Below are 26,026 nucleotides of genomic sequence, written 5' to 3'. Positions count from 1 at the left end.
AAATATAGAATAAGAATAAAGAATACATAAAATAGAGAAATGATAAGCAAATGGCAACTCGCTCTCTCCCTCTTGGTTTGTTGGATAGCGTCTTGCAGAAGCATAAGAATTTTCAGGAAAAATAGAGTAAATGATAAGATCTGATAATAATAAAATAGGGAAATGAAAATAGAGAATATATAAAAATTAAAAAATTTAGAACAAATATAGAATATACAATAGAAATACAAAAATATAGAATATATGGAAATATAGAATAAGAATAAAGAATACATAAAATAGAGAAATGATAAGCAAATGATAACTCTCTCTCTCTTGGTTTGATCAATAGAGTCTTGCGGAAGCATAAGAATTTTAAGGTAAAATAGAGTAAATGATAAGATCTGACTACCAAAAATTTAAATTAAAATCTCTTTCTCCCAAACAGTATTTTCTAATACTTTATACTTATATTTTACTAGAAACAAAATGTACAATATATTTTATTATATATTCGGAATTTTTTTAAATAAATAATATAATAATATAAATCCCCTCTGCAAAATCAAATCACCGGCACTACTGAAACTGCTTTTGGTAATTTGAGGTTTTCCAGGTGACAGAAAGGGATAAAAAAAAATATTTGAACTAGGATAAATGTAAAAGACGACGGCAATTTTGTAAACGTCATCAGTCTGTACAATTCAACTACCAATCGATACGAATTGTCACAAATTGAAAAATGTGTTATATCAGTTGTGTTATTTTTTCTTTTTATATTTTCTAAATAATATTTTATATTTTCTAAATACGTTTTCTAAGTACAATATTATTTGATAACTACCGTTCGTTCTGATTAGTTAAGCCAAAGGAATCTGAAAGGCCAGCTTTTCTATTCGTCTTGACTAAAGAAAATCTTTGAGTATTTCCCAAATGTGCTTTTAAGTTTATAAATGTATCAAATAATTTGCATATATATTTTATGTACAAGACAATATGTGCACGTATATTCATATATTATACACATATTTTGAATGCCCTTTTTATATTTTAGGTATCAAATGTATATAGAATGTATTTTTTAAACATATATGGGGGAAAGGAGCAACTTTTTATTTATGAAAACACCTTTCACCCGCAACCTCTAGCAAGCTAAATAGGCTATTTAATATTTATTTTTTCTATCTCGCCTCCTCTACTACCAATACTACTACTAACAACTCACCGATCTCGCGTCCTCGCTTGTCAAAAATTACGACTGTTACCCCCTCCCCTCTTTTTTCGAAGAGGTTAGATGGTTGAACTGGTATGAATGGTACCCAACCAGACTCCCTTTTTTCGGTTTAGTGCGACCTTGTTGTCATACTGGATTTCGTTTCTGTTCATAAAAATTGTTGAATTGAAAGTAACTATATTTATGTACCACACACACATAAAACGAATAAATTCAAAATCTTTACCATAGCAACAAATCCTTAAGTTTGAGCAATTAGAAACTACATTGATTTGATTTCAAAGAATTCTAAAGCCAATTACCAATATCCAACACCTTCCTAGCAGTTTTACAGGGTGACCTTCAGTCATAAAAAAACTCTTCCGCGGTGGAGCCAAAATTACAAAAAAACCTAAATAGTTTTCATTCATTCCAAAAACCCTCGTTTTACCATAAATTCTTTCAGAAACGCTAATTCCGAACATCAGAATTAATTCGATAAGGAAAACCTGCTATTAGTCTGACTTAAACCCACAGCCACCTGCCAACCAGACAGGCTCTTACAAAAAATTTTCCGGAAAAAACGAAAAAAGTGGAAAAAAAACGAAAAGTCAAAGAAAATATGTCGGCAAAGACTTTTACATTCTAAGTGCTCAAAAAAGAGGGAAGTAACAAAGGAATAAATAAAAGAAAAAAGACCAACTTTTTAAAGTAAAATCCACGGAACCAGGGTTGACTGAAAAAAACAACACACATAATAAAAAGAAAATACCTAAACAAAAAATCATCAACAAATTCAAATTAAAAAAAAAAAAAATCAACACAGTTCACATCATCAAAAAAAAAACACACATGGTTCCTAGAATTTTCCTCTTCCATTTTTGTCGAACATCCAGTATAGCCAGTGTGATCTCTGATGTTATCTACGAAACCTTATATAATATTAAAAACGACCAAATCGAAAACAAAGTCACTCGTCCAAGGACGAGGAGTTAAAAAGGTAGAAAAACAAAAGATAAGTTATTTACCTTCACAGGATTTGGCCGTGCACCAGGCCTGGCATATTTTCTAATTCTGCTCTCAATTTCACTTGGTGTATGAACAGGAAGAACATATCGAGAAATCAGTTCAGCAAGTGCTCGACGAGCAGGCTTTAGCTTATTCTGGATCACCCATGGGCTGAAATCTTCTAAACCATGGGCAAGAAGCCTGTGTTAAAAAGTGCATATTAAAATACGGAATTAAAAATCAAAAATATTGAACTAAAATACGAAAACTTAAAAATATGTAAAATAGCCTTTAATCTGTTCTGTATCACCCATGGGCTTAAATTTTCTAAACCAAGGGCAAGAAGCCCTTGTAAAATACCTAACGATATGCAAAATAGGCTTCAGCTTATTCTGAATCACCCAGGGGCTGAAATCTTCTAAACCATGGGCAAGAAGCCTGTGTTAAAAAGTGCATATTAAAATACGAAATTAAAAATCAAAAATATTGAACTAAAATACGAAAACTTAAAAATATGTAAAATAGCCTTTAATCTGTTCTGTATCACCCATGGGCTTAAATTTTCTAAACCAAGGGCAAGAAGCCCTTGTAAAATACCTAATGATATGTAAAATAGGCTTTAGCTTATTCTGAATCACCCAGGGGCTGAAATCTTCCAAACCATGGGCAAGAAGCCTGTGTTAAAAAGTGCATATTAAAATACGAAATTAAAAATCAAAAATATTGAACTAAAATACGAAAACTTAAAAATATGTAAAATAGCCTTTAATCTGTTCTGTATCACCCATGGGCTTAAATTTTCTAAACCAAGGGCAAGAAGCCCTTGTAAAATACCTAACGATATGCAAAATAGGCTTCAGCTTATTCTGAATCACCCAGGGGCTGAAATCTTCTAAACCATGGGCAAGAAGCCTGTGTTAAAAAGTGCATATTAAAATACGAAATTAAAAATCAAAAATATTGAACTAAAATACGAAAACTTAAAAATATGTAAAATAGCCTTTAATCTGTTCTGTATCACCCATGGGCTTAAATTTTCTAAACCAAGGGCAAGAAGCCCTTGTAAAATACCTAATGATATGCAAAATAGGCTTTAGCTTATTCTGAATCACCCAGGGGCTGAAATCTTCCAAACCATGGGCAAGAAGCCTGTGTTAAAAAGTGCATATTAAAATACGAAATTAAAAATCAAAAATATTGAACTAAAATACGAAAACTTAAAAATATGTAAAATAGCCTTTAATCTGTTCTGTATCACCCATGGGCTTAAATTTTCTAAACCAAGGGCAAGAAGCCCTTGTAAAATACCTAATGATATGCAAAATAGGCTTTAGCTTATTCTGAATCACCCAGGGGCTGAAATCTTCCAAACCATGGGCAAGAAGCCTGTGATAAAAAGTGCATATTAAAATACGAAATTAAAAATCAAAAATATTGAACTAAAATACGAAAACTTAAAAATATGTAAAATAGCCTTTAATCTGTTCTGTATCACCCATGGGCTTAAATTTTCTAAACCAAGGGCAAGAAGCCCTTGTAAAATACCTAATGATATGCAAAATAGGCTTTAGCTTATTCTGAATCACCCAGGGGCTGAAATCTTCTAAGCCACGGACAAGAAGCCTATGCTAAAAAAGTCACATTAAAATATGAAATTAAAAATATTAAATTAAAATACGAGAATATAAAAAAATCTAAAGTAGGCTTTAGCTCATTCTAAATCACCCAGGGCTGAAAACTTCTAAGCCACGGACAAGAAGCCTATGTTAAAAAATCCATATTAAAATATGAAATTAAAAATATTAAATTAAAATACGAAAATATAAAAATATGTAAAGTAGCCGTTAACCTATTCTGTATGACCCATGGGCTTAAATTTTCTAGACCTAGGGCAAGAAGTCTATCTAAAAAAATCATATTAAAATTAGGAATTAAAAATACAAAATTAAATTACGAAAATATGTAAAACAGGCTTTAGCTTATTCTGAATCACCCAGGGGCTGTAATCTTCTAAGCCATGGTCAAGAAGTCTATCTTAAAAAAATCATGTTAAAATATAAAATTAAAATGAAAAATACTAGATTAAAATATGAAAATAAAACAAAATGTAAAATAGGCTTTAGCTTATGCTGAATCACCCAGGGGCTGAAATCTTCTACACCATGGACAAGAAACCTATGTAAAAAAAAATTCATATTGAAATATAAAATTAAAAATTTTAAATATTGAATTAAAATACGAAAATATAAAAATATGTAAAGTAGGCTTTAGCCTATTCTGTTTTACCCAGGGGCTGAAATCTTCTAGCCTAATGATTTCCAAAGCGGTCCAGACCCCCAGGAGTGCACAGGAAGCTTGATGGGGGTCCGCGTTGGTTTTGCAAAAAATGGGGGTTCACAATTAGTAAAGAGGGTCCACAAAATTTTATCTGGTTTCGATAGTGAATAACTAAAATATTGGCTAGACTTCACCTAATAATATAGGCAGATATTATTTGAAGAAGCTTAGTAACTGTTACTTGTAAAAAATTATATATTTTATATTTACTACAACATGTCAAGACTTACAAAGCACTGCCACTGCCGTCAACGCCTTCCGCAACGCTTTTTTAGACGTGCAAAGCGACGAAATACGACCTGTGGTGAATGTGCTTGCGATCTTACATAAACTTGTTTGATTCTTCACCAATATAAATACGACTGGTAAAGATAAACTTTTTTGTTTGTTTCCGGATTTTGAAAAGAAAAGTAAAGTGAATCAATTTTTTTGCCACTGTCGGAAAAAGTAAGTAATCACCTGCCTGTAACTTTATACTTTTAATTTATTATTTAACGATTTATTTTACAAATAAAAAAAAGGAAATTGGCTCAGTTGTTTTCATAAAATTCTACTATTAATCTTAGTGATTTATTGATTTTAAGATACAGAATCAGTTTGCTTGTCAGAAGGTTCTTTGTTTATTTCATTGCAATAATTAGTTTAATAATTCCATAGCTCCTTTTCTGTTCAAATGCATATCCTATTAAGTAAGACCGCCATAAATTCATAAAAACAATGTATTTAACGATTTATTTTACACATAAAAAAACAAAAAAGGAAATTGGCTCAGTTGTTTTCATAAAATTCTACTATTAATCATAGTGATTTATTGATTTTAAGATACAGAATCAGTTTGCTGAAGGTTCTTTGTTTATTTCATTGCAATAATTAGTTTATTAATTCCATAGCTCCTTTTCTGTTCAAATGCATATCCTATTAAGTAAGACCGCCATAAATTCATAAAAACAATGTATTTAACGATTTATTTTACACATAAAAAAACAAAAAAGGAAATTGGCTCAGTTGTTTGCATAAAATTCTACTATTAATCATAGTGATTTATTGATTTTAAGATACAGAATCAGTTTGCTTGTCAGAAGGTTCTTTGTTTATTTCATTGCAATAATTAGTTTAATAATTCCATAGCTCCTTTTCTGTTCAAATGCATATCCTATTAAGTAAGACCGCCATAAATTCATAAAAACAATGTATTTAACGATTTATTTTACACATAAAAAAACAAAAAAGGAAATTGGCTCAGTTGTTTGCATAAAATTCTACTATTAATCATAGTGATTTATTGATTTTAAGATACAGAATCAGTTTGCTTGTCAGAAGGTTCTTTGTTTATTTCATTGCAATAATTAGTTTAATAATTCCATAGCTCCTTTTCTGTTCAAATGCATATCCTATTAAGTAAGACCGCCATAAATTCATAAAAACAATGTATTTAACGATTTATTTTACACATAAAAAAACAAAAAAGGAAATTGGCTCAGTTGTTTGCATAAAATTCTACTATTAATCATAGTGATTTATTGATTTTAAGATACAGAATCAGTTTGCTTGTCAGAAGGTTCTTTGTTTATTTCATTGCAATAATTAGTTTAATAATTCCATAGCTCCTTTTCTGTTCAAATGCATATCCTATTAAGTAAGACCGCCATAAATTCATAAAAACAATGCATTTAACGATTTATTTTACACATAAAAAAACAAAAAAGGAAATTGGCTCAGTTGTTTGCATAAAATTCTACTATTAATCATAGTGATTTATTGATTTTAAGATACAGAATCAGTTTGCTTGTCAGAAGGTTCTTTGTTTATTTCATTGCAATAATTAGTTTAATAATTCCATAGCTCCTTTTCTGTTCAAATGCATATCCTATTAAGTAAGACCGCCATAAATTCATAAAAACAATGTATTTAACGATTTATTTTACACATAAAAAAACAAAAAAGGAAATTGGCTCAGTTGTTTTCATAAAATTCTACTATTGATCATAGTGATTTATTGATTTTAAGATACAGAATCAGTTTGCTGAAGGTTCTTTGTTTATTTCATTGCAATAATTAGTTTATTAATTCCATAGCTCCTTTTCTGTTCAAATGCATATCCTATTAAGTAAGACCGCCATAAATTCATAAAAACAATGTATTTAACGATTTATTTTACACATAAAAAAACAAAAAAGGAAATTGGCTCAGTTGTTTTCATAAAATTCTACTATTAATCATAGTGATTTATTGATTTTAAGATACAGAATCAGTTTGCTGAAGGTTCTTTGTTTATTTCATTGCAATAATTAGTTTATCAATTTCATAGCTCCTTTTCTGTTCAAATGCCATATCCTGTTAAGTAAGACCGCCATAAATTTATAAAAACAATGTATTTTTAAATGTATAAGTCGGTAATTGATATGAAATATGGCTGAATCCAGGAAGAACTGAACAGTGTTGACTGAACAGCTGACTGAACAGGAAGAACTGAACAGTGTTGACTGAACAGTTGATCGAACAGGAAGAACTGAACAGTGTTGACTGAACAGGAAGAACTGAACAGTGTTGACTGAACAGTTGATTGAACAGGAAGAACTGAACAGTTCGACTGAACAGTGTTGACTATTTAAAATTTGGTTTTCTATCATCAAAAGAAGAGAAGCGGTTGCCCATGTGCCTTATATGCAACAAAGTTTTGAGCCACGACTCTATGAAACCATCGAAGCTCGAAGATCATCTAAGAAGGTGTTATCCTGATAAAATAAAGATTTGGAATATTTTCAAAATTGAAGGAAAAAAATGGAAAGAGACCCACTGTGCATAGTATGTTTGCTTCAACGTCTGAAAGAAATGATGATGGCTTACAAGCATCTTAGAATATCTCATTATTTATAGCAACATCTGGAAAACCGCACACCATTGGAGAACAGCTAATTTTACCCACTGTTGACGAGGTTTTAAAAAATGTTCTGCCCAAATCTCCATTCGACATACTCAAAAGAATTCCTTAGAGTAACAACACGGTACAAAGACGAATTAATGAAATGAGCTCTGATATTGAAAGTTTCTTATGTAATTATCTGCAAAAAAAACTCATTTTTCTATTCCACTGGACGAGTCAACCTTACCCGCTTATGAAGCATTATTATTGGCATAAGTTCGCTTTGTTATGGACAAAGAAATTCATGAAGAGTTTACTATTCACGAAAGGTTTAAAGACAGACACGAAAGGTGAATCAATATTTATTGTCCTGAGTGATTTTTTTAAGGAAAAATCCATTCCATTCACAAATGTTAGTTCGGTGGCAACAGATGGAGCTCCTACAATGGCAGGGCGAGATCGTGGGTTAATAATAAGCCATCTTAAAAAAATATACCAGAACTAAATGCAATTCAAAATATCATCCACCGACAACACCTATTAGCAAAAATTTTGAGTGAGGAATTGCACCAATCACTTCAATTTGTGATTAATGCAGTTAACAAAATTAGAAGCAATGCATTGAATACGCGTTTATTTGCACAATTGTGTGATAAAAACGATGAATAGTTTCAACGATTGCTCTTACATACTGAAGTGCGCTGGTTATCGAAGGGTGCATATTTAACAAAATTTTACTCAATTTTTGAATCAGTATTAGAGTTTCTGAAAAGTAAAGATCCAGATTTAAGAGGAAACCTGATAAATTCGAAAGCAGACATCGCGTATTTGACAGATTTGTTCAAAAATTTAGTGACATTAAATTAAGTCTCAATTCAAAAAAATCAAAGGGTATAATTTCAACTTTTCTTGTAAAATTGAAATATATGAAGCAAAATATTAGTCAGCGCGAATTTTCGCAGTTTTTAAACTTGTCACACGTAGAACATACGTCATACGTAAAATACGTATGACGTATACGTAACGTAACGTATACGTAATTTACGTATGAATACTTGTCATACGTAAAATATTGTCGAAGCGTCATGGTTGAAGCTGAATTGTTGTAATTTGTACTGTAAGGGGACTTCCCCTTAAATTCTACATTAGAACTAATGGAACAACAATTGTCAGTTTCTCTTCTGACGACCTTATCACGCTCTTTAGTATGCAAAAAAAGTCTTCAAACTGTATACTTGAACCAACACAGCATTGGTTTTAAAAAATATTCTTACTGTAAAACAGCACAAGGCATTGTTTTCAGCTTATAAGGTAGTATGAAAGAAATTGCATTGCATAAATCATTAATGAACTAAAACAAGTTAATTAAAACAATTAACCAGAAAAATAGTAAATTTACTGCCCATACCCCCGAACATTCTGGCCAGTACAACTCTGCACATATATGGTGTAGAACATAGTGCCTGATGTACAACTTACAATTTAAGGGGACTTCCCCTTAAATTCTACATTAGAACTGATGGAACAACAATTGTCCGTTTCTCTTCTGACGACCTTATCACGCTCTTTAGTATGCAAAAAAAGTCTTCAAACTGTATACTTGAACCAACACAGCATTGGTTTTAAAAAATATTCTTACTGTAAAACAGCACAAGGCATTGTTTTCAGCTTATAAGGTAGTATGAAAGAAATTGCATTGCATAAATCATTAATTAACTAAAACAAGTTAATTAAAACAATTAACCAGAAAAATAGTAAATTTACTGCCCATACCCCCGAACATTCTGGCCAGTACAACTCTGCACATATATGGTGTAGAACATAGTGCCTGATGTACAACTTACAATTTAAGGGGACTTCCCCTTAAATTCTACATTAGAACTGATGGAACAACAATTGTCAGTTTCTCTTCTGACGACCTTATCACGCTCTTTAGTATGCAAAAAAAGTCTTCAAACTGTATACTTGAACCAACACAGTACTGGTTTTAAAAAATATTCTTACTGTAAAATAGTACAAGGCATTGTTTTCAGCTTATAAGGTAGTATGAAAGAAATTGCATTGCATAGATTATTAATTAACTAAAACAAGTTAATTAAAACAATTAACCAGAAAAATAGTAAATTTACTGCCCATACCCCCGAACATTCTGGCCAGTACAACTCTGCACATATATGGTATAGAACATGGTGCCTGATGTGTTGATGATTTGTGTTCCTTTTATTGTAGACACCGACGCTACGACAATATTTTACATGTTTTTATTTTACGTGTTATAGTTTATAACGACGTAGAATGATGATATTCAGATATACAATTCAACATTTACTTGCCCTGCAAGATGACTTCAAAATCAGATTTGAAGATATTCTGACGATGGAAACACCCCTGCGGATCATATATCCGTTTGTTGAGACGAAATTGGGCAATGTTATATTACAATAGGAACTAGTCGAGCTTAACACTAATGAGGAGCTGAAGGTGAAATTTAAAAGAGGGTATCAAATATTTTGGTTGCAGGCAGAAATACCCGAAAAATACCCTGGACTGTGGGTAATTGAGAGAAATCTTTTGATAGCGTTTCCCTCGTCCTATCTTGTCGAAAAGTATAAGCGTCGTCACAAACCTACACAGAAAGGAGAAATCTGCGGTTATTCCTAACCAAATTGAGCCCTAATATTAATAATTTGCTGTCAATTCATCAAGTACATCTTTCCCATTAACATAAGACTACTTTGTGATTGTTATTGCAAAAATGTAGAACTCACTTTACGGTATTAATTAAAAGTGTAATAATTACATATTTGAATAAATACAACGCAAGAAAATATATATATTTCTTTTAATTCCGGTTATTTCTAAATAAAATAAGTGAGAATTTATTGGCTCCTTATGCTGTAAGTAGATGTAAAAAAAAATTCAGTTGCATGGACACACTTTTTTTATTGGTAAATCTTAACCAGTAAAATTTTTAAAGTGGTCTATGAGAAAAAAAAGTTGGGACCCTCTGTTCTAAACCATGGTCAAGAAGCCCATGTTAAAAAAAATCATATTAAGATATGAAATTTAAAATTAAAAATAAAATATTAAATTTGAACATAAAAATATAAAAATATGAAAGATTACAAAATAGGCTTTAGCCTATTATATATCACCCAGGGGCTGAAATCTTCTAAACCATGGGCAAGAGGCCACGATCACATTAAAAAAATCTTATTAATAAAATGCATTAGTCATACTCGATAATCATACACAAAATAGGTAAATTAAAAAGCAAAACAGAGCATTAGAGACTCTGAATCATTTTCTATATTTAAATTATTTTTTAACAATTTAAATATATCTTTAAAAAATCCAAATATTAGTTCAAATATTTTTTCATGGTCAACATGCAGGAGCGGGGTTCCTTGCAAAGATCGTGGTTTAGTTCGTTTTTTTTTCTTCTTCATTGTCTTTATTTTTGCGTTATTGATCACGTGAAATAATTGATTAATTGAGCCATTTATTCTTCGAGCAGTGGTTAACTCTGTTTAATTAACATGTTATTCTTTTGTAAATTGACAGAAATAAAGAAATCAGTGTTTTTTTTTTAGAAAGATTAAAAAAATAACAAAAATATAATTGTTTGAAATTTTCTTAGAGAATTGACATTCTTTTACTTACATCAATTAGACCAATATTAGAATGTTGTGGTAAAAAGAAAATTGCAATTTTTTGTAGGAACCACGAGACAGATATTCATATAAATTTTACCTCAGATATCACAGAACTGATATTCTTTTATTTGCGGCTACTTGACCAATATTAAGAAAATTAATTAATTAATTAATCAATATTATTAATAAATAATTAATCAATTTTAATTTATAATAATTAATTAATCAATATTAAGAGAGAGAGAGAGAGAGAGAGAGAGAGAGAGAGAGAGAGAGAGAGAGAGAGAGAGAGAGAGAGAGAGAGAGAGAGAGAGAGAGAGAGAGAGAGAGAGGGAGAGAGAGAGAGAGAGAGAGAGAGAGAGAGAGAGAGAGAGAGGGAGAGAGAGAGAGAGAGAGAGAGAGAGAGAGAGAGAGAGAGAGACGTAATTTAAGAGAATGAAAGACAGCAATATAACTTTTTGAGGTTATTGTTTCAACTTACTTGTGGCTGGTATAAAAAATAAGTTGGAAAATTCAAATAATTGAAATATTTAGAATAATACTATAAGGTTATTGGGAGCAATATAAACATAATATTGTACAAGTATATGTGTAGAAAAGATAATTTTGTTTTGCTGGCCTTTAAGTGCAGAATGCAGAATATCTCTGTAGTTACATCGAAAATGTGGAAGAAAGTACAGCGAAAATCATACCGGTGCAAACTATTGCACCGGATTATGATTCCACTCTCTCCAGAGTTTTGACTATGGTTATTCTCACACGGAAGTGTTTCTCGCGGTCAGGTAAAACCGTTTAACCATTAGAAAACGGTTATACGGTTGAACGGTTAGATATCGAGCACATTATGTCAATTGGAAATTCACTGTGTAGTAGTTTGAATTAATAGTATGGAATTAAAACTATTTTTATTCTATGATTTTTATTATCAATAAATTTATTCAATGAATAAATATTTAATTATTAATGAATTAGTTTAATAACATTTTCACAAAATGAAAACTAAATCGACTACTTTTAACTGTTATTCTCTAGTTCTTTGTATAGTTTTTTCTCTAATCCTCGCAAAAAAGTGTGCGGTTGTTTTTTTTTTGCGTTTTTTTTTTGCGTTTTTTTTTTTTTTTTTTTTTTTTTTTTTTTTTTTTTTTTTTTTTTAATGCATGTCACCCATAGGTTTCTGTGGCTAGTTCTGCTACGAAACTAGATTATGAAAACATAATTATCAATTAGTTTTCGAATGTCAAAGAGCGGACAACATTTATTGGGATAGCATGTTTTAATACTGTTTAATACTAAATTAGCCAACTGAAAGCTTTGAATTCAGTTGATTAGTTGATAATAGTGCTCCTTAACATTCTTGGACACAAACAAACCAATATTTGAAAAAATAAAAATTTTATTTCGAATTTGAATTTCCCGCTTGAATTTATAATATCTATATCAGTAACGAAAACAGAGGCTTTTTTTTCATATCGTTAAAAGATGACATAAAGTCAAACTAATGTCAACACTACAAATCGAATGCCCGTCGTATCAACAGAGAATCAAACGAAACACTAAAATTCCTTGTCGTGTCAGCAGAGAAACTAGTTCGAATGTGGCTATGCGCTGATATTGCTACTTTACAAAAAAATATTAATAATAAAAAATTGCTCTTTTTTTAAACTAAAATCTATATAAAAAAAACAACTATAAACATTTAGTCAATTTGGCAACTAAATTAATGTAACAAGCAAATACTGTTCCTGTGCAGAAGACCTTTATGAGCCTAGAGAATTAAAAAAAAAAAACTAAAAAAGAGATAAAAAGCAGAGAATAGGAAAAAAGTCCTGACAAGCAGATATACAAAACAAATAACTATAAAGAAGTTTGCCAAACTTGGAATTTACTTCTCGAGAAGAAGAAGAAGTTCTGATTTTGGACTTTAGCGTTATCAACGTTTACAGTTTGGATAGCAAATTGTAAAGCTGACACAAATTTCAACAGTACAAATTTTCTCCCATCAAATTCCCCCCCCCTAAAAAAAAATCTATTGTGAAAATGTTAATTTATCATTACAGCTAGAGGACTGAAGCCTATTATATTACGGTTTTCAAAGACTATTGACGCTTTTTGGATTTTTTCGGAAATATTTTTGTGATTTCGGAAATCATTTCGGAAATGATTCACGCTTAATGGTATCCCCCCTCAAATTCCCCCCCCCAACAAAAAAAAAAACAGCTATTAGGAAAGTGCAGATTTATCATTATAGCTAGAAGACTGTAACCTATTATGTTAGGGTTTACACAGACTATCGATGCTTCTTGAATTTTTTTCGGAAATATTTTTATTTTAGAGTCACACTTAATGGTACCCCCCATCAAATTCCACCCCCCCCCCCCCCAAAAAAAAAAAAAGAGGTATTGAGAAAATGTAAATTTAAAATTATAGCTAGAAGACTTTATATTAGGGTTTACAAAGACTATCGATGTTTTTTGAATTTTTTTCGGATATATTTTTATTCTAGAGTCACACTTAATGGCATCCCCCCCCCAAAAAAGAGCTATTGAGAAAATGTAAATTTATAATTATAGCTAGAAGACTGTATATTAGGGTTTTCAAAGTTTATTAATGCTTTTTGGATTTTTCAGAAATGATTTTATTTTAGAGTCACACTAAATGGCAAAGAAATAAAATAATACTTACAAAAATTCAGATGGGACCCAAATACTGGATTCAGAAGGAGTTTCCTTAAAAAGAGTAACTTTAGGTAACAGTTCAGGATACAGGAAAACACGACTTTCTCTCATCAGACGCAGTAGTTCGTGATGTGGTCGCACGTGTAACGGTCGCATCTCCAAAAGAACACTGTAAGCAAAGAAAAATGAAGAATAAAACTAGGCTATAAATATATTATAAGGCTGTAGGCCAATATTCAGTTCACATCTGTGTCAATTCAGAGCCAAGAAATTAGTTTTCTATCAGATGCGTAACCGCCACACCTCCAAAACAACAAGGGAAATAAAGAAGGGGACATAAAACTGGAAATGAAATAGAATATAAAGCAGAGGACGACTGTCCAGCTGCCATGTTGTTTAAATGGCACTTTCCTGAAAGCATCATAAAATACAGCAACAATAGCCAGCTGGTAATTTCAAGGCAATTATATTTGATATATCTCTGCATAAAACCTTTATCGGTGAACCTAACCCTGAAACTTATTTCAAAAATTTTCAAAACTTCAAATTTAACATATTTCCTGAAAGTATCATAGAATACAGCAACTATAGCCAGCTGGTAATTTCAAGGCAATTATATTTGATATATCTCTACATAAAACCTTTATCGGTGAACCTAACCCTGAACCTTATTTCAAAAATTTTCAAAATTTCAAATTTAACATATTTCCTGAAAGCATCATAGAATACAGCAACTATAGCCAGCTGGTAATTTCAAGGCAATTATATTTGATATATCTCTGCATAAAACCTTTACCGGTGAACCTAACCCTGAAACTTATTTTTAAAAAAAATTATCAAACATTTTTAGTGAAGTATAAATCAAAAGTGTGTAGTAATGTGACAGCCTGTTCTAGAGAACAGACAGCTATACACGGTAGGCCATATTATACACAATATGAATATACAACGTACCTATACTTTAATATTGATTTTTGAGAGGCGCCAGTATGAGACAGGACAGGAGTGTAGAAACTCTTCTTAGAAAGATTTGAGGATACCTCTTCTTTTCTTCGATACAATCCAGCCAGTTTAGTAAAATCTGTTGACTTTTACTGTGTGAAATGAACATTTGTTCTCCAAATGCTTTCGTAGAAAAAAAGTCTGTGAAATTGTAGCGCCCAATTTTATGGTTTTTACTGATCTTACCACAATTTTACAAATTCTACCGATATCTGGTTAAAAAAGAAAATCAGCCATTTAAATCCACTGCCCTCCCACCTTTAGAAAAGAAATCATTTACTGAAGTTTCTTATACGGTAAGTTGTTATGTTTCCCACAAGCATATTTTTTTTTTATAAACCCACCTTAGCTAGCAAAGTCACACAATTAGACAGCCAATTTTCAGGGCAGGCGTCAAAAGTAACCTCCCATTTGCATTATTATTTTTTCTACATCGCAATTACTCTAAAAAATGATAAAGGAGGAGGGAGGAGGGAAAGGCAAGGGGAACACAGAAAAGCGTATTCTGTCCTGATTCCAGGGATCGGGAGTCAAGGCCGTCTTGATTAAGAAACAAAAAATATTATAGATATTTCCTAAATTAAAGACCTAACTAAGAAAATTATTTTACAGTTTGATTTTCAAATCCGTTCCTATTTTTGTGCTGTTTTTTTTAGAGGGGGAGGGGAGGATTGAGCTTTTGTGGTATTTTTTACAAATGCATATTATTGTGATCTTCATTAGTAAAATTTATGGAGTCGAAGGGTAAAGGTGACGTGATCTGTTTGGTTACTAAGTTTACTGTAGCAGTGTGTGTAATTTACCACCCCCTCGTACAAGTTTTTACTTCTCAGAGTAGCCATTAAACTGCTGTTATATTTTTGGGGAGCTTTTAATAACTTTCAGCAGTCGGTAAGCGGTGCTGTAGCAGGAAAGCAGCGTAAAGCCTATAAATCGATGAGCTTTTCTTAGCCAATTGGCGACTTTTTTCACGGGAGTAGACCTTTACAGCTGATTCGCCTTAGGCTACAATAAGAAGTGTGGCAACTTACCCTTCTTTTTCTCTTATACTGTAGGCTTGACGCGCATCGCTAATTGTGTCCTTATGCTCCTCACAGTAATTCTGCCAATCCCTAGTAATCTCCAGAGACTCATTTAGGTTATAAATATCGTAAATACAAAATGGATTGCCAGATATACTTCTGCGAAATGCAAGGTCTTCCTAAATAAAAATTATACTTAATTACTATGGTTAAATTACTACTTATTTACTAATTTAATTAAGTTAATTACTTATAATTTAGTCCCAATGAATATTATAATCTAAAGTCATCGTAAAAATCAAAGGAATACTAAAGCTACATGAATAGAACTTTCAACCATTGCCAGAAATTGATATCTGAGATGATTTCTAAAATACTCGTTCAATACCTAAGCCTACTAGATTAATAAGAGAAAGAGAAAGAGAAAGAGAAAGAAAAAGAGAAAGAGAAAGAAAGAAAGAGAGAGAGAGAGAGAGAGAGAGAGCCGAAAGTTTGAAGCCTAGCAGAAATCGTTGTTAGAAATCGGACCTTTGAAAAGAGTACAGTACGAAAAGGCATATTAGTACGAAAAACTTATCTATAGGTAGACCCCAAAAAACAAAAATTTACAAGTGCTATAAATAACAATTCGTTGGAAGAAAAAAAGAAGTATTTGTCCCACCACCTGAACAATTGACAAATCTACAACCAGGACCATCATGTAAGACTAGACAAATAAGGGCAGCTAAAGCAAAGGGCATTGGCAAACTGCCTGAAGTAATGAAAATCCAAAATAAAGAAGAAAGAAAAATGGGATTAGAAGATAAGCGACAACAGGAATCAAAACGTATCAAACTGAACATAATAGCGGTGAGAATTAAAATGATGATTCTTTGGAGCAACCTCCTGAACTGTCAAATGTGATAAGACCGAGAAAATGGCCCTAGAGTATAATTTGCTTTATGGAGTTATGGAGAGAGTATAATCGTTATTGCTTGAGGTAAAAGAACTTACTTTAATCACAAGATTTTGATTTCAACCTGCTTTACAATATTCCCTTATGTTTTTTTTTTAATTCTTCACTCAAAATGGCTATAAGTATTGTCAGTGTCGTGTCCTTAAAAAAATACTGAAGCTACATTAATACAACTTTCCGACATTGCCGGAAATTGATATCTGATATGATTTCTAAAATGTTCGTTCTATACTTAAGCCTACTAGAATAACAAGAGAGAGAAAGAGAGAGAGAGAGAAAGAGAGAGAGAGGGAGAGAGAAAGAGAGTGCGACTTATGGAGGGTGTAGTCTAATTTAGGAACGTGACTCATGGTTAGAGAGCAAAAGCTGCAATGAAAAGCAACCTAAAATCAGTGATAGGCTGAAATTAAAATTATTCTATTGAAAAATTCACGTCTCCAGAGACCCTTGTTGGAAGTTTTTCAGCCTCCCCTCCCCCTTATTTGAAAATTTAACAAAATCATGTTTTAGTCAGTTATCATAACAGACAGATGTTTATCATGCCATTTACACAAGAGCATGTGCCCAGAAACCAATACTTTACTGTATGAAAACACTGTGCGACACACTGCCGTTTGTTTGAAATATTCCTTCAATAGACTATGAATGCAACATATTATATAATAAAAAATGAAAAAAAGCTCTTCCTATGGGAGGAAAAGGATATTTTGGGACTAATAGTCTTTCTGCTGAAAATGGAGAGGGAATTTCCCCCTTAACCTTCCTTGATTTGAAGTACCAATCAAGATTCTTGATTTGAACTACCATTTGTTTGAAATATTCTTTCAATAGACTACGAATGCAACATCATGTTTACCAGTCTAACAACATAAGATAATAAAATAAAAAAAGCCCTTCCTATGGGAGACAAATATGGGAGACAAGATACAAGTGTATCTTGAAAAGGATATTTAGGGACCAAAAGTCTTTCTTCTAAAAATGGAGAAGGAATTTTCCCTTTAACCTTCCTTGATTTGAAGTAGTATATTTAGAACAAATGTTCAATGCGGATCCTCATGGGGTGGCAACTTCCCTATTATTGTGGATACATTTTAAATATAAAATAGGAGATTTTGCTCACATATTTCCCTGCGAAAATGGGCTGTGATATCCCTTAGAAACAGTACTTTCCAGAAGAAAAGTAATGACCCACCCTCCACGGGTCATTAAAGAATTTCGCAGTAAGATCCAGTTTTTTTTATTTTAAGTATGTACCCCTCCCTATTTTTTACGGAAGGTTTTTCTCGGGGTGGGATTGCAACAAGCCTGAGATTAAGTGAAAATCGACAGAAGGCCCCTTCAAACAAATTTGACGAATTAAGAAGCAAACTGATTACATCCAAATAGACAACAGTTTTGTATTTATGTGTTAATTATGGGTCAAAAATACAATTTTGGCTCAAACTGAGCCAAAATACAAGTAAAGAACGTAATTTATGCTTGAAACAAACGAAATTGTACGTAAAAGAGTATAGATTTTGTTATTCCTTGTCCGCCTCTTTTGCCCAGTAATTGACGGTTATAAATCTAATGCTGATCTGAACTGGAATCCACTTTTGATTAGCTATTTCAGGTTCGTGGAAATATCTTTTTTTTGAAAATCGAAACTCACACAGTCTGTAGCCCTAGATAAATTTGACGCTGGAGAAAACACGCATTTTCGGGTCTAAAAAATTTTTCTCCTGAGCAATCTTGTAGTGTGGCAGATTCTCTCCCCTCCCGAATACTTACTATCATGTACAGGTCAAATCAACAATAAACTTCATACCACGATTTCTCTTCTTTTTTTTCTTTTTTTTTGAATATGTGATTCTATTTTTTTTTAGTGATTGTGCCAGGATTTTTTTTTCAAATAGATTCTCTGATAATGATTTTTCATATAGTAATTCATTATAAAAAAAAGCGATTCTAATGATTAGAATCTTGTTGTTGGTGTAATTGAATGGAGCTTCCAGAATTTCTTCTCTATGCTAAAGGATCTTTTTTCTGTTTTATCATCAACCTAGAAAAACGAAAAAAAAAAAAAAAAAAAAAAAATCTTCACAGTCATGCTTTGTCGTACTGATTAATCTACTACACACAAACTAACAATTAGTTTAATACCCTGTCAAAAATCATAAAATATCAAGTAATTCAGTTATAAATTTAAAATAGTCAAAAATTCAGAAAGTGCATAAATCCAAAAAATTTACAACTAACAAAATCATTGCAATTCCTACATAAAGAGGGATGTCCTACCGTCCTTAGGAAATCCCTCATTGTAGTGGCGTCAAAAATTACCAAAGAATAATTTAAAAAAGAACAACAAACAATACACTTTCATCATATATATATAACAAAAAAAAATACCAAATTTCAAATATAATTTAATTCAACAGACTAACAACTTGCTTTCATTAACAAACATATATATAAACAAGTGGTAAATCCAATACCGACAAAGAAATAAAAATAAAACTTAAATATATACCCCCAGTAAATAAAAAGTAAATTAGATTATATATATTTTGACTATTCAACCATAAAAAAATAAAATAATACAAAATCCAGTAAATCATTCATACTTACACATTTTTATATTTACAATATTGACTTACAATTATTTAACAGGGGAGGAAGAACCGGATATTTTTTACAATACAATTCATGCATTGTCATACACCCACATATACTACACTATTCATTATTTTACAAAACATCAATTAGGCCAGTATCCTTTACATATTGTTCTAAATAATTAACTGTCTCCCTTTGTTTATTCTTTGCAACCTTTCCTAACAGTTCTTTTATTCTGAACTGAATACCACTCTTTAGTACTTGTTCCTTTAGTCGTGACCTAGCAGTCTCATACTTTTTGCATTCCATAATTACGTGTTGTAAATTTCCCTCCACTCCACAGACATTGCAGTCAGATGAGTCCGTCATATTCCATCTTTTCAGCATCTTTTTCGTCTTTGCATGCCCAGTCCTCATTCTGAATGCACTATGTCTGCAACTCTTTTTTCTGGATGCTTCATTTCATGATTAATGTATCTGTATTCAGTGATTTCTAGGTACAAGTTCAGTGATCTTTTCCTGAATTCTTCCAGTTCAACTTCCTTTAGCTTCTCAGCTATTTTTATTGTGGTTTGGATATGAGGTAAAGGTGGATTTTCCATGTTTCTTTCTTAGTAGCATCCTTAGCCATTTGGTCTGCTCTTTAATTTCCTGATACACCTATATGGGCTGGGATCCATATCAATGAGACACAGCTTCCTGTCTCCTGAATCATTCTTACATTTTGGACAATATCCCTTGGCATTGTTGGGGCTTGTAGCCCACGAGGGCTACTTTGAGGTCCTTTAGGCAAGATAAGGAGTCTGTACATACTAGGTATTTTCCTTCTTTTCCCTCTCTGATTATTTCTTTTATTGCTGTATCAATAGCAAATAGCTCGGCCATATAAATACTTGTGTGGTTCGACAGCCTATACTGGGTTCCTTGTTTTTTATAATCCTCCCATATACCACAGCCAGTGCGACTTTCTATTTTGGACCTATCTGTAAAAAATTCCTGTAGTCTCTGTAGTTTTCCGGTTCACTCAGAGCAAATTGCAGCAGGGACTGCTCAGACATTCCTAATTTTTGTCCTATTTCTTCGTCGATTTTCCATGAGATATTTCTAGTCCTTCAATTTTGTTTGTCTTGTCAGTTGGAATTGTGAGAGGTGACATGTTTGTTGGAAAGTCCTTCAGAAGTTTAACTAGAGATGGTGTGTTGTGAATTTCAAATCTGTAATCCATGAGATATGGATTGTTCCCCTCTTCTTTAATAAATATTTTGCCATAAGTATTTTTCTTCTTGTGGGTAGTGAAGTCGTTGATGTTTCAATATGTAAAGCTGGGATTGGTGTTGATTTTAATGCATTTGTTGTCCTTCTTAGTGTCTCATTCCATTTTGCATTTAATTTTGCAAGGATTGTTTTCTTAGCAGATGCATATACCAGAGATGCATAATCAATTTTTCCAAGGATTATTGCTTTAGAAAACTGCAATAGAACATTCCTTGGGACTTCATACTTTTTGTTACATATTGCATTAATAAGCATTTGTCGTCTGTCTACAGCTGTTATGAGTTCTTCTATATGTTTTTCCCAGGTCAGCTGACTATCCAGGAGAACTCCAAGGTAGCGGACACTCTCTGTGCATCTAATTTTCAATCCATTCAGGAATATATCTGGGTCTGGTGCTTGTCTTTTTTCACTGGTGAACATCATCATTGTTGTTTTCTCTTCTGAAAGGATAATTTCTTTCCCAGCTGCCCACTGTTCTATGAAATTTGCTGCTTTTTGAGCATATGTCGGAATTTCTTCTCTTTGTTGGCCTTCAACTGTAACAGCTAAGTCATTTGCATATAGGTATATTTTGGGTCTTTGGAGGTTATCTGCATTGAGATCACTTATGTACAGTGCAAATAACAAGGCACTGAGGACTCCTCCTTGGGGGACCCCACTTTCCAGATTCCTTATAGTTGACAATGTCCTTTTTATCCTTACTGAAAAAGTTCTACTGGTTATCCATTCCTGAAGCCACATACTGTACCTTCTATCTACTTTTAGTTCTTGAATTTTTTCCTTAAGTTTTTCAATATTTACTTTATCAAATGCTGCTTTAGCATCAACAAAAATTCCACAAGTATGTCTTTTCTTCAAGAAGCCTTTTTACATGATGCTCAAGCCTTATTAGGGTGTCAGTGGTACTCCGGCCTTCATAGAATCCACACTGTTCAATTTGAATATTGCCATACAGAGCCTTTATAATCTTTGCTTTTATTGCCCTTTCAAGTAATTTAGCAAGGCATGATAGTAGAGAGATTGGCCTGTAAGAAGTAGGGTCTTTAGGATCTTTTCCAGGTTTTAGGATTGGATGGATAATAGCATGTTTCCATATTTGTGGCACAACTCCTTCATTTAAGGATTTGTTAAATAGTTCTAAGATTATTTGCATGGTCTCAATGGGAAGAGCTTTTAACATATTATTGTAGACTCTGTCATTTCCTGTTGCACCTGACTTTAGCTCAGATACTGCTCTTTGGATATCCCTTAATTTAAGCAAAGGTTCTTTTTCATTGTTATTCCAGTGCTTGTAATTGTCTGGAGTAGTTTTATTGAGGTTATTGGTTCCTTGTCTTCTGCTTCTTTTAGATGTATTTTCAAATTGATCAGCTAAGATCTCTACTTTTTCTGCATCTTCAAAGTCTACCCATTTGGAGAAGGATTGGTTCACACACATATGTTTCTCGTTTTATGTATTTCTTAAAATTCCTCCACAAGCATCTTGCAGGAATGTTTCCTCTGAATTTTTCATGAATTACCCAAGCCCAAGCTTTAGATCTCTCCTCTTTGACAGTTAGTCTGAGCTGGGCTGTCACTTTATTTATCTCAGCTTTTAGTCTGCTCACAGAAATGTTTATATTTCCCGGGTTCCAACTTTTTTTTAGTTGATTTCTTAGGTCTCTTCCCTTTTTTTTTATTGCTTCACATTTGGCTGTCCATCCTGGGGTAGAATTATAAGTCTTCTTTTTCAATCCTTGGCTACCTTTTATAGCTAGGTGTTTTTCCCCAGCTTCTATCATCTTTTCTGTGACTTCTTTAATAGCGTCTTCAATAGGTAGTGTTTTTAGGTTGGGTAAATTAAGTTTTGATATTTCTTCTTTCCATTTAGCAATTCTCTTGTCCGAAAATGACCATTTTCCTCTTGTTTCACAGGCAGAAGGTTATGGTCCAAACTCCATGTCAGTGAAAATGATGAAGTGGTCAGAGTCAAAATCATCTTTTGAATAGACAGTCAGGTCAGCAGCTAGCTCAGAAGATATAATAGTCAAGTCTAGCGTTGTTGTTTTCCCAGTTGTCTTATTTAGTCTAGTTTCAAGGTTTTTAGGTATACGTTGATGAATGAAAGTGAAGATTTGTCAAGGAACAGTGATGGCTTGGATGATCCCGGAGGTGATATATTATGATGTTTCTTCAATAAGAAAAACTTAGGTTTTTAATCCTTCATATAGTTGTTGTCTTGCCCTTGACATAATTTTGTTTCTTTTATGAAACAAAATACGAAGGGAATAAATTTTGTAATATCGAAAGGTGTATTGTTTTTCAAATTTTGCTAGATATAAAAATTCTCGTAAATTTGCCACCTAGTTTTGCAAACAAACTGCTATTAGAATTCTAAGGGATGCATAAATTCGAAGCTCGAGTTTGTTGGGGGAAGGGGGTTGTAAGGATTGTCCTAGGAGGAAGTCGAAATGTAAAACAAGTTCATGCTTTCATACTAATCAGCCTTAACTCGTAGGACAATAACCTAGCAGATCGAGAGGTGGATTAGCGACGAAGCCACGCCCGACAAGTATAAAAACATATTGTATACTCTTTTGGGGTTTTGGATAAAATTGCTCCTCCTCCAGTTCAAAATATAATAAGTCAAGTCTAGCGTTGTTGTTTTCCCAGTTGTCTTATTTAGTCTAGTTTCAAGGTTTTTAGGTGTACGTTGATGAATGAAAGTGAAGATTTTCAAGGTTTCTAGTTTCAAGGTTTTTAGGTGTAGCAAGAGCTATCCGTTCATCTGGATCAATCAGTATCTCTATTAATTCTTTAGCTTTACCATCTTCAGTGGGACTGTCATTCCATAGAGTGTGATGAAGATTAAAATCTCCTATTATTATCTTTGGGTGTTCTGTTTCTTTAAGTATCTTTCTAACTGAGGTTTGCTGAAATTTCCTGTTCTATTATTATAATAATTAACTATGTTAATTGCCTTGTCTTTAGTATTTGTTACCTTAACCACTCCAAATTCAGGAGATCCATCTGCAACTATTTTTTTTTTCCTCTGCAGTATATCTGTCACTCACCAGTGTTAAAAGACCACCTCCTTTTCCTGATTTTCTGTCCCATCTAAATGACTGGTATCCTTGGTGGATTAGATTATTGGATTTTGTGGATTAGTGGATTGAATTAGAATCTGTATTTAAAGGTGCAGACAGGTCTTTTGAGGGGGAGGGACAAAAAACAAAAGGCACATATTTCCTACCTTACTTATTTCGGACCATCATATATTATCTAGGCAATTTTTTTAGAGTCTTCTTAGGGAAAAAACCCGTGTAAATACCCTTCTGAGTGTAAGTAAGAATCTGAACAAAACTTATCCGTCTTAATAAGCCTCCAAGTAAACAAGCCATCGAGCTAGCGATTTCCTTAGCTCATTTAGAGTCTGTTTACCTGTTCTTTAAATTGTAAAGAGGTTCAAGTACTAATAATAATAATTTATTTCTTACCCACGTGCAAAAGGGAAAAAGTGGAGTACAGGGAGAAAAACAAAGAACTGTCAATGAAAGTTCACCATTATCTCTTAATTATTTATCTTAATACTTATTTGTTTTTACTAAGTAAAGCAATTTCTTCAATTTGGATAATAGAGGTGAAATTTGTAATGTAAAATTCTTCAAAAAACACATTTTCAGTAAACGAAGGGAATTACCCTTCTTCTTCTTCTTTAAACAGTAAACAAAGAGAATTACTCTTCCTCTTCTTTAAACAGTAAACAAAGAGAATTATTCTTGTTCTTTAAACAATAAAGATGAATACTCTTCTTCTTCTTTAAACAGTAAACAAAGAGAATCACTCTTCTTCTTTTTTAAACAGTAAACAAAGAGAATTATTCTTCTTCTTCTTTAATAAAGCTATATAAGAAGAGAACGAATTAAAATAAAAATTTAGAAAAATATAGTTATTTAAATCAACTATACTGACCAGCATATGTCTGCACCTATCCCTCATTAGGCGCAACTTGGGCTGCTGACAGAGGATAAGATGGGTTTGGGTAAGTATTTGGACGTGGATCCTCAGTTGTTCTTCCAGTCGCATTTTCGTCTTTGCTGAAAACAAAGCTGCAGGGATAATCTCATGTTCAGTAGCTTCAGAACACAACTGCTGGGCTGGTTTCTCTTGTGGAAAGCATATCTAAAATACATACAAAGATTTATAGCAAATAAATAGGCAAAAGAATTGAGAAAATACGCTTCCACTGTCTCTGAATTTTTGTGGACTTCTTCGAACTATCTTGGAAGAAAATTAGGTTTTAAGAAACATCCTCAAAATATAAGTTTCAGAAACACAAAATTTTAATACGATTGTTAACATTAAACTTCAGGGAATTCCTCACAGCCAAATTTCTTATGGCGAAATTAGGAGAAATCCTAAAAAATTCGTAAAATCATTAATGAACTTGTTTTTCAAGAAAAAATGCGGGAAACACTACAAACTCAAGGAAAACATAGAAAGAAAGTTAAAGTTAACAACTTTTACTATAGCCATAAGGATAGTATTTATACAGAACACAACTCAGCAGTAATAATACCCTCTTTGAAATGACAAAAAAAAGTAAATCCAATTCTATTACCATTCTATTCCATTATCCTTGTACTACCATTCTATTCTATTATTCTTCAACTACCATCCTATTCTATTATACTTCTATTACAGTTCTAATCTATTGTCCTTCTATAATCGATTCTATTCTATTATCCATTTACAAAAATTCTACATTATTATATTTCTATTATCATCCTATTTTATTATCCTTCTATTACAATTTTATTGTCCTTCTATAGGTCATTCTATTATATTATCCTTTTGTACCTATTCTACATTATTATATTTCTATTAACATCCTATTCTTTTATATATCAAAATTATAATTCTATTCTATTGTCCTTTCCTATGCAATCTTATTATCTTTTTATAACTGTTCTACGCTATTTATACTTCTATTACCATCCTATTCTGTTATATTATCTTTCTATTACCATTCTATTCTATGAAAATTCAGCTACCATTCTATTCTATTATGCCTCTACTACCATCATATTTAATCATATTATCGTTCTATTCCCATTCTAGTTTATTTGTTTGTGCTTCTATTAACGATTCTATTCTATAATCCGTCTTATTCTAATTATGCTATCGATACCTCCCAGTAGAAAAAATGACAATAAAAGAGCAGATTTTTAGACAAAAACAGCAATCCGCTTCTTGGATCATTCTATTCTATTATCCTTTTAATGCCATTCTATTGTATTTCATTCTATTATCTTTCTATTGCTAATTCTATTCTATTATCCTCCTATAAACCATTCTAATTCATTATACTTCAATTACTTTTTTATTAACTTTATTATCTTTTAGATTTTTTTTTTTTTAAGAAGAAATGACAAAAAGAGCAAAGTTTTAGATAAAACACTAATCT

General features: G+C 32.1%; 1 protein-coding gene across 3 annotated transcripts in view; it reads right to left on the bottom strand.

Annotated features, from left to right (window-relative positions):
- LOC136035700 (GON-4-like protein) overlaps positions 1-26,026 on the bottom strand; it is a 116,760-nt gene that overhangs the window by 22,354 nt on the left and 68,380 nt on the right. For all 3 annotated transcript variants that reach the window (XM_065717645.1, XM_065717643.1, XM_065717644.1), the window contains 4 exons: positions 24,532-24,741; positions 15,765-15,934; positions 13,739-13,900; positions 2,221-2,401 (listed from right to left, as the gene is read on the bottom strand). In XM_065717645.1, coding sequence (XP_065573717.1) covers positions 2,221-2,401; positions 13,739-13,900; positions 15,765-15,934; positions 24,532-24,741 — 723 coding nt within the window. The remainder of the gene's footprint in view (positions 1-2,220; positions 2,402-13,738; positions 13,901-15,764; positions 15,935-24,531; positions 24,742-26,026) is intronic.

Source organism: Artemia franciscana, chromosome 14 (assembly GCF_032884065.1).
Source record: "Artemia franciscana chromosome 14, ASM3288406v1, whole genome shotgun sequence".
Taxonomy (NCBI): Eukaryota; Metazoa; Arthropoda; class Branchiopoda; order Anostraca; family Artemiidae; genus Artemia; species Artemia franciscana.
This window is presented reverse-complemented; position numbering and strand designations above follow the sequence as displayed.